Source organism: Strix uralensis, chromosome 26, assembly GCF_047716275.1.
Source record: "Strix uralensis isolate ZFMK-TIS-50842 chromosome 26, bStrUra1, whole genome shotgun sequence".
NCBI classification, from domain to species: domain Eukaryota; kingdom Metazoa; phylum Chordata; class Aves; order Strigiformes; family Strigidae; genus Strix; species Strix uralensis.
The window spans coordinates 7,883,983-7,893,025 of record NC_133997.1 but is presented as its reverse complement, the minus strand read 5'-3'; the positions used below and the strand labels follow the sequence as shown (position 1 = coordinate 7,893,025).

Here is a 9,043-nt window from a genome sequence, read left to right as displayed (position 1 = left end):
CGGAATAAAGGACTTATCAACACCAATTTGATGCAGATAAGCAGACACTTCTTTATTGACGGCCGGGCGCGCAGGGGAGTGTTCTCACCAACAGCGCGCACCAAGCACTAAAATCACACATCTTATATAGAACTTACTCATATTCAATTCCCAAGGACACAGTTTCATACACAAACACAATTCCCAAGGACACAGTTTCATACACAAACACAATTCCCAAGGACACGCTTTCCTTGGCAGGTACTTGTAAACTGCTTCCTAACCCGCACGCAGACGGCGCAAACACCAGCTCGTGGGGTGCCTGGGTTTGGTTTTCACCCCGATTGTGCCAAACACTGACAGGTTTTTTGTTGTTTGGTTTTTTTTTTTCCCTCAGAGACCAAGATCAAGCAGCTGGACCCAGACAACATGGACGAGCTTGAGAAGCTTGAAAACTGAGTGAGGAGTGGGGATTTGCTCTCCCAGATCGCAGTTTTGGTTGAAAACAAGAGGAAAAGTTCCAGGGGAAAATCTCCCAGTTCACGTTTCCTCAAGCTGTTTGGTTTTCTTACGATGTTTTAGGAGGCAGCGAGGGGGAACCCTCAGCCCCAGCGGTTATTGTTGTTGCTTTTGTTCCTGGGTGTATCTCCGAGGTTTTCAGAGCCTGAGGGAACCCCCGAGGGGTTTAACATGAGGTAACACACCCCAAAAATGGGTCTAGGTGTGCTCGGAGAGGTCACAAAACAGGCAAAATCCGGTAACTGGCCCAAAAATCCGCTGCTGGTCTGCAGGCAGCAGCGGCGGGTGGCCTTTCTGCCAGAAACATCTCAGAAAAAACTTTTGGAACTTGCTCCTTCCTCCTGATTTTTTCTTCTTAAAAAACCCCAAACTAACCCATTCTCGCTAGATGGCAGCAGGAATCCGCCGCCGCCGTCCCCAGTCCCACCGGGACCCGAACGAGGGACACGTTTGTCCCCAAAAGATTTATCCCGGCGCTAGCGCCGATCTCTGACAAAACGGAATTATTTATCATCCCGAGGGCGCTGGGAGCCTCCCGTTCGGTATTAACGGTGTCGGTTTTGGTAACGAGCAATTAATTCGCATTAAAGAAGCGGCGGCGGGGTGGGGGATGAGGGACACCAGGGAATTTTCTGCTGTTTTGGCCAGGCTGGGGGTTGCCAGACCCCCCCCCACGGCGGGTGGAACAAGGCCGGCCTTGAGCCTTCCCCCCCCTCAGCACCTGAGCCTCATCCTGTGCTGACACCAGCACCCCAGCGCCAAAAAATCCTTATATTGGGGAATCTATATTTTAATTTTTTATTTCCCCCCCCCCCTCGGGTTATCAGCACCCTGAGATGCTTCCCTGCCCCAGTGAAGCCCCCCGTCCCCGCGGTGGTACCCCCACCCCCGAGGGCAGATATCCTGCCCCAGGAAAGATACTGACTCCTAAAAAAATTTTTAAAAAATCAAAATATTTCGGGATGATTTTGTGCAAATGCCCTATTTTGAGGGGAATTTCAGTCGCTGGGCTGCCCCCTCCTGAGCCTGACTGGCTCCGGCCGCTGCCCTTCCCTGGTGGGTGCTGGCTCTGGGGCTGTGTGTGTGTGTGTGTCCCCTGTCATCTGAACCCCAAAATCCTCCACGGGGGTGCTCCAGCCCCCCCCGCCCCCCCCCCGGCATTGCATTACAGCGCCGCCGCCCCCCATGAATGTTTGATGGGCCGGGGCGCGCAGAGAGCGGGAGATGAAATATCAAACCCCGCTCGGCGCCGAGCACCCGGCTTCCCCCGGCGCCCAAACCCCCCGTTTTTGATAGAAGGGGGGTGGTGTGGCAGCTTATTTTCCCCTTTTTTAGCCAAAAACCCCCAAAAAACGGAGGGGAAGGTCAGGGGGTAACAGGGTAAGTTTTTCTTGTGGCGGAAGGAGGGGCTGGTGCCACAGCTGCCGCGAGCGCGCCCGGCCTCAGCCCTGAGATTGCAGGGGCCGAGGCAGGCAGCGGCGTTGGGTTCCCCCCGCGGCTTCTCCCTGCCCAGGTTTCTAAATAATTAACGGTTAATCAGGGCCGGGCCTAATTACCCAGGGGTAACCGGAGAGCCAAGAGCGCGGCCCTGCTTCAGCATCCCGCCGCGGGGCCGGACATGGCGCCATGGAGCGTGGCCGGGCACCGCCGCCGCCTCGGAGGGGGCTCTGGCTCCTCTGCCTGCTGCCGGCGCTGGCGGGGGGTGAGCAGAGCCCCCACACCCCTGAAACTTCCCCCCATCCCCCTGGGGCGTGGCTAGCAGAGGCCCGACCAACTCGCCGCACCTCCGGGCCAGGGCAGCTGCTGGCGGCCGGCGAAGCGGCTTACGAGGAGCGAGCGGTGACGGGGGTGCGGGGCCGGACGGTGGAGCTGAGCTGCGGGCCGCGGGGGTCGGCCCCGCCGGCCGTGGTTTTCTGGAGCTTCGCGGCGGGCTCGGGGCCACCGCGGGCCGTGGCGGTGGGCTCGGGCCCGGAGGCGGCGGTAGCCCCCGGCGCGGGGACCTTGGGCCGGGTGACGCTGCGCAACGGGACGCTGGAGCTGCGGGAGCTGCGAGCGGCCGCCCAGGGCCGGTTCCTCTGCCAAGGGCTCTTCCCCGAGCGAGGGCGGCTCCGCGTGGGCTACGCCGCCGTCCTCCTGCGAGTCCTGGGTAAGCTGCCGCCCGGTTGCCTCCCCTGGGATCCTGCTAGCCACGGAGCGCCTGGCAGGCCAGCATCGCGTCCCCCTCGCCCGCTAGCCCATAGTCTCATCTGCGGGCCAGTGGAGCGTGCTACCGGCAGATGAGGGAACCCGCTAGCCAGCGAAGGGCCCCGCTAGTCAGTGTAGAGCCCCACTAGCCAAGGTAGTAGCCCACTAGCCAACACCCTGCTGGTCAATGAAGCATGCTACTAGCCAACAGAGAGCCCCCAGTAGCCAACGGAGTGCCCCCACTAGCCAAGAGAGGGCCTCACTAGCCAACAGAGTGCCCCACTAGCCTGTATAGAGCCCCACTAGCCAAATTAGTAGCCCACTAGCCAACACCCTGCCTGTCAACGAAGCATGCTACTAGCCAACAGAGAGCCCCAGCCCCCACTAGCCAACAGAGAGCCCCACTAGCCAGCAGAGTGCCCACTAGTCAGCAAAGCATGCCACCAGCCAATGTAGAGCCCCACTAGCCCACATAGTGGCCCACCAGCTGATGTAGCACCCCACTAGTCAGCAAAGCATCCCACTAGCCAACAAAGAGCCCCGCTAGCCAACATAGCACCCTACTAGCCGAAGTAGCTCACCACTAGCCAATGTAGCGCTCACCAGCCAACGAATCATCCCATTAGCCAAAATAGAGCCCCACTAGCCAGTGAAGTACCCCACTAGCCAGCAAAGCACTCCACTAGCCAGCACAGCACCTTACTAGTCAAAGCAGCACACCACTAGCTCATGAACTCCCCTGCCTCCAGCCAGGGTAGCACCCCACTAGCCAACGTAGCACCCCACTAGCCAATACAGCAGCCCACTCACCATCCCCATCTCCTTGCCCTGGCCATCCCAGCATCCCACCAGCCCATAACTGGTCTCATTAGCCCGTACGTGGCTGCTCCAGCTCGTCCCCACACCCACAGCCAGGACACCCCCTCACTAGCCCGTAGATGTTCTCACTAGCCCTCCCGCTCTAGCTCCCCCTCACTAGCCATCGGGGCTAGCAAGATCACCCTGGGGGGGGACAGGAGGGGTGCGGGAGCTCCCGGCAGGCCCGGGGGGAAGGGGCTGGCAGCTTTGGGGGCCGCTCACGGCTCGGTGCCCCCAGTGCCCGTCTCCAAGCCCTTCGTGCGGCCGACGGCGGCGGCGGTGGCCGAGGGGGCTACGGTGGCCCTGACCTGCGCCGTGAGGGAGGGGACGGAGCCACGGAGCTTCTCCTGGCAGCACCAGCAGCCCCGGGGGGGCCCCTCAGCGTCCCCCGAGGGGCTCGGGGGGGCCGGGGCAGAGCTGCGCCTGACGCCCGCCAACCGTAGCCACGCCGGCTGGTACGTCTGTACCGTGGGCAACGAGGTCAACAACCGCACCAGCGAGCCCGTCTACCTGGACATCGTCTGTGAGTGCCCCGCTTGCCCCCGGGGCGGGGCGGGGGATGAGCCAAGGCAGGGGTGTGGGTACCGGCTGTGGGGGCTTCCTCAGGGCTGGAGGTACCACCATGGCATGGCCGTGGCCACCAAGCACCTTGCCACCATGGTATGTCCATGGCCTCCATGGGCACCATGTGCCCTGCCATTGTGATGCCTCCATGGGCACCATGATGTACCCATGGCCACCAAGCACCCTGCCACCATGATGCCTTCATGGCCACCGCAGCATGACCATGGCCACCATGTGCCATGCCACCAAGGTGTGTCCGTGGCCACCAAGCACCTTGCTACCATCGTACTGCCATGGCCAGCATGGCCTGTCCATGGCCACCATGCACCGTGGCACATCCATGGCCACCAAGCACCTGCTGTGGTGTGTCCGTGGTCACCAGCCACCATGTCACCGCCACAGCCACCATGGGCTGTGCCACCACAGTGCCTCCATGGCCACCAAGCATGATGGCATATCCATGGCCACCAAGCAGTATGGCACATCCATGGCCACCACGGTGCCTCCATGGCCACCAAGCACCATGGCACGTCCACAGCCACCACGGCTGTGCCACCATGGTGCCTCCATGGCCACCATGCACCGTGCTACCCTGGCACATCCACGGCCACCAAGGACTATGCCACCACGGTGCCTTCATGGCCACCAAGCATGATGGCATATCCATGGCCACCAAGCAGTATGGCACATCCATGGTCACCACAGTGCCTCCAGGGCCACCAAGCACCATGGCACATCCATGGCCACCACAGTCGTGCCACCACGGTGCTTCCATGGCCACCAAGCACCATAGCACATCCATGGCCACCGTGGTGCCTCCATGGGCCACCAAGCACCATGGCAGATCCATGGCCACCACGGTGCCTCCATGGCCACCAAGCACCACGGGGCGTTCACAACCACCCCGGCGCACCCTTTCTAAGGAGGCTCCACAGCAGCAGGTCGCCCCGGGGAGGGCCGCGTCCCCTCCGTGGGGACACCCTGGTTGTCTAAAAGTCCCCGTGTGCCCCCAGACGGCCCCGACCAGCCGGCCATCAGCGTGGAGCCCTTCTCCCCCGAAGCCGGGGGCTTCTCGGCAGGCGAGAGGGAGGACGTGGTGCTGACCTGCCTGGCTCCCTCCAACCCCCCCAGCCGCTACGTCTGGCTCCACAACGGTTCCCAGGTCCACACCGGCCCCACCTACGTCCTGGCCGCCATCGCCCGCGCCCAGGCGGGCACCTACACCTGCCTGGCCGAGAACACCCACCTCCAAACCCGCACCCAGGCCACCATCGTCCTCACCGTCTACTGTAAGTAGCCTCGGGGCGGCGGGAGGTAGCCCGGTGGGTCCCCCCTCCCCGTCTCAGATGGACCAACGTGGCTCGGCGGTGAGAACGGGGGTGCGAGGGAGGGGTAAGAGCGGGGTGGGGATCCCCCCCAGCCTGCCCCGGTCTCCTGCAGATCCACCGGCCGGGAGCCCCAGCTGCTCTGCCGTGGCCACCGGTGACCTGCGGGACGTGGCCCTGCGGTGCCGTTGGCCGGGGGGTTTCCCCCCGGTACGGCTGCGCTGGGTGGGCCCCCAGGATGAGGAGGAGGAGGAGGAGGAGGAAGAGGGGGTGATGGGGACCAGTTTTTCCGTGGCTACCAGCATCCAGCCAGGGGCGGCCACCAGGAACGGCAGCTCCTTCTCCTGCCTGGCCTCCCACCCCGCGCTGCCGCAGGGGGCCGCGTGTGGGACCACCCTGTGTGAGTGCCGATGGGGGGCGCGTGCAGTGTGTCCCCCCCCCCAAAAAAAACCCAACAAAAAATCCCTTCCTGACCCCCCCTTTGGCACAGCGGCGCCGTGGAGATCCCCGCACCCCAAGGCGATGCTGGGACCCCCAGCTTGCTCCAAAACGGGGATCCCCCCGGCACAGCCAGAGCGCAAAGTGGGGACAGGGGGGTGTCCCCCCTATTTTTGGGGGGGCTGCTTCAAGCACAGCGCCGTGCACCCCGCCCTGACGCCTCTCCCTCCCGCAGGGGTCCCGGCCGGTGGCCCCTCCTGCGCAGCAGCGGCCACCAAAGGCGACGAGTTCGTGATGCTGCGGTGCCGGTGGGAGGGGGGGACGCCGCCGGTGACCCTGCGCTGGCGGGACGGCGGGGGCCGGGCCTTGGGTGACCCCGCGCCCTTCGCCGCCATCTTGGTGCTGAGCGCCAACGGCACTCTGGGGGGCCGGGATTTCATCTGCGCCGCCGACCACCCGCTACGGGCCACCGGCGCCGAGTGCCGCCTGCGGTTGGGTAAGCCGGATCCGTCCCCCCCCTCTCCTTCCTCGTTGCCGCGGGGGGGTCACGCCGGCACCGTTCCCCCCCTGCCTGCTCCCCCTTTTTCCCCCCCGCCCTGTCGTGCCCTGCGCGCAGAGGTCCCCGAGCTGGAGGCGGAGAGGAGCGAGGTGGCGGTGCTGGAGGGCGGCGAGGCGCGGTTGGCGTGCCGGCGGCGCGGCGGCGGGGCCTATCTCGGCGCTACCGTGGTTTGGTACGACCCCGAGGATCGGGAGGTGACGCCGGGGTTGGCCAAATACCGGTTGGAACGGGGAGAAGAGTGGGTCAACCTCAGCATCCGCGACGCCGAGTGGCCGCGGGACGGTGGGATCTACCGCTGCGCCGCGGCCAACGCCGTGGGCACCGCCAGCCTCCCCGTCCGCCTCCGCGTGGACCGTGAGTCCCAGGAGGGGCGTGGGAGGAGATGGGACCCTAGAAAAAGGGGGTCAACCCCCTCTTGCCTGCCACCATCTTGCCGCAGGGTACCCAGCCCCCCCTAACGTCACCATCAGCAAGCTGCGGTACACGCGGGCGCGCACCGAGGTGCGGCTGGAATGGCGGACGCAGGGCACCGGCAACCTCACCGGCTTCGTGGTGCAGCGGCGCCAAGCCAAGAAACCTTCCCGGCGGGCGCCCGGCCCCTGGGAAACGGCCGCCGGCGACATCGAGCCCCACTCGCGCGACCGGCGCTTGGGGGGGCTGGACCCGGCTGTAATCTACGCTTTCCGTGTGCTGGCTGTCAACCACCGGACGGCCGGGCACCCCTCCGAGGTGCAGACGCCAGGTGACGTGGGCAGGGGGACGCCGCTCCATGGGGGCAGAGCAGGGTTGGAGTGGAGGAGGGCGACGTTTGCACCCTGGTGGAGCTGAGGAGCCGAGTGTGAGCTGCTGTCAGTAGGTTCCAGAGTGAACAGGCACAGGCTCCCACTTCCTGCTGCTTTTCTGGGCTCTGCCAGGCTTCGGTTGGGGACCCCCGCTGCCTGCCGTGCCCCCTCCTCGCCCGTGGGTGCCTCATTACCCTAATTACCCCCCGGGGGAGGAGTGGAGGGGGCTGACAGCAGCCACTCTTTTCCAGCCGAGCCTCCCTTTGAGGCCTACCCAGCGGTGACAGGGGCAGCGGTGGTGGGGATGCTGGTGGCCACCGTGGCGTCTCTCCTGGCCATGCGCTGCATCGCCCGCCACCGTGACACCCTCCCACGTGAGTGCCGGGGTCGGGGGGTGGCCATGGCAGCGCCCCAGCCCCCCCACACCTCATGTCTGTCCATCTGTCCCCAGGGCTGCACGACCTGCTCTTCCGCGTGTGAGTGCCCAAACCTCCCCCCCCACCCAGCACCGGTGCGTCCCCCCACACACACCCCCTGTCCCCCCCTTTCCAGGGCTGGCCCCGGCGCCCAGGAGCCCATCGGCACGCCCGAGGACGCCGAAACAACCGGGAGCGGGGAGGAGGGAGCAGCACCGGGAGACGCGGCTGCCCCCGGCCCAGCGGCAGGTAACGGCGCCCGTGGGGCTGAGCCACCACCCTGGTGACCCAGCACCCACCCGCAGACTCTCCCCCCCCCTCACAGAACCGCTCTCAGCACCGCCGGACCCCACCAACGAGCCACCGGTTAACGTCACCGTCACCACGCCGGCGACACCGTGACCACGCCGGCTTCTCCTCTTTATTTCCCTTTCCTCCCCCCATTTCACATCCCTCCGCGTTAATAAAGGAGGGACGAGGGGAATCGCTGAAGTCAAAACTCAGCAGCTGGAAAAATATCTGTGATCCAGACCTGGCACAAAACTTTGGGGCTGGTAGTAAAGGTGTTTTGCTTCTTTATGATATTTAAAAAGGCGTTAGGGGAAATAGATGATTTTTCCCGAGCTTGGGGAAGGGAAGGGAAAGGAAAGCTTTTCTAACCCCAAAAAGTACAAGGGAGGGGTGAAATTGTGACAGAGCCCAGGCAGCAAGAAAGGCAGGAGGCTTGGCCTAAAAGCTCAGACTACAAAAACCAGCACGGCCTCAGCGTGGGGAGAAAGTGGGTGACTCTGGGTGAAAACCACTCCAGCTCAGGCACGAGCCTTCTGGTGCTAAAATAGAGATTTAGGTTAAAATAAGGATTTTTGCACCCTGGGAAAGTAGTTCCCCCTGACTGGAAAAGGGGAAACATAACCCCCGTTTTTAAAAAGGGGAAAAAAGACAGACCCAGGGATTTACAGGCCAGTCAGTCTCACCTCTGTGCCTGGAAAGATCATGGAGTGGATCCTCCTGGAAACTCTGCTGGGGCCCAGGGAAAATAAGGAGGAGAGTGGTGACAGCCAACGTGGCTTCACAAAGGGCAAAATGTGCCTGATGAATCTGGTGGCCCTTCTACGCCGGGGTTACAGCACTGGGGGATAAGGGAAGAGCAACTGACGTCATCAGCCTGGACTTGGGCAGCATTTGACACTGTCCCACACAACGTCATTGTCTCTGAACTGGAGAGACGTGGATTTGACAGACGCACCACGGGGGGGGTAAGGAATTGGCTGGATGGTCTCACTCAAAGAGTTGTGGTCAATGGTTTGATGTCCCAGTGTAGAGCGGTGACGAGGGGCGTCCTCAGGGGTCGGGGTTGGGACCGGCGCTTTGTTTAACACCTTTGTTGGGGACATGGACAGGGGGATCGAGGCACCCTCA

General features: G+C 63.5%; 1 protein-coding gene across 1 annotated transcript; it reads left to right on the top strand.

The window, feature by feature from the left end:
- The first annotated feature begins 2,124 nt into the window (after positions 1-2,124).
- Positions 2,125-8,123, top strand: VSIG10L2 (V-set and immunoglobulin domain containing 10 like 2). Its single transcript, XM_074851039.1, has 10 exons — positions 2,125-2,644; positions 3,779-4,063; positions 5,118-5,393; positions 5,545-5,829; positions 6,103-6,780; positions 6,866-7,168; positions 7,460-7,582; positions 7,660-7,684; positions 7,761-7,873; positions 7,950-8,123. Exons 1-10 carry the CDS (start codon positions 2,125-2,127, stop codon positions 8,024-8,026), a joined length of 2,685 nt encoding a protein of 894 aa, XP_074707140.1. The 3' UTR covers positions 8,027-8,123.
- The last annotated feature ends 920 nt before the right edge of the window (positions 8,124-9,043 follow it).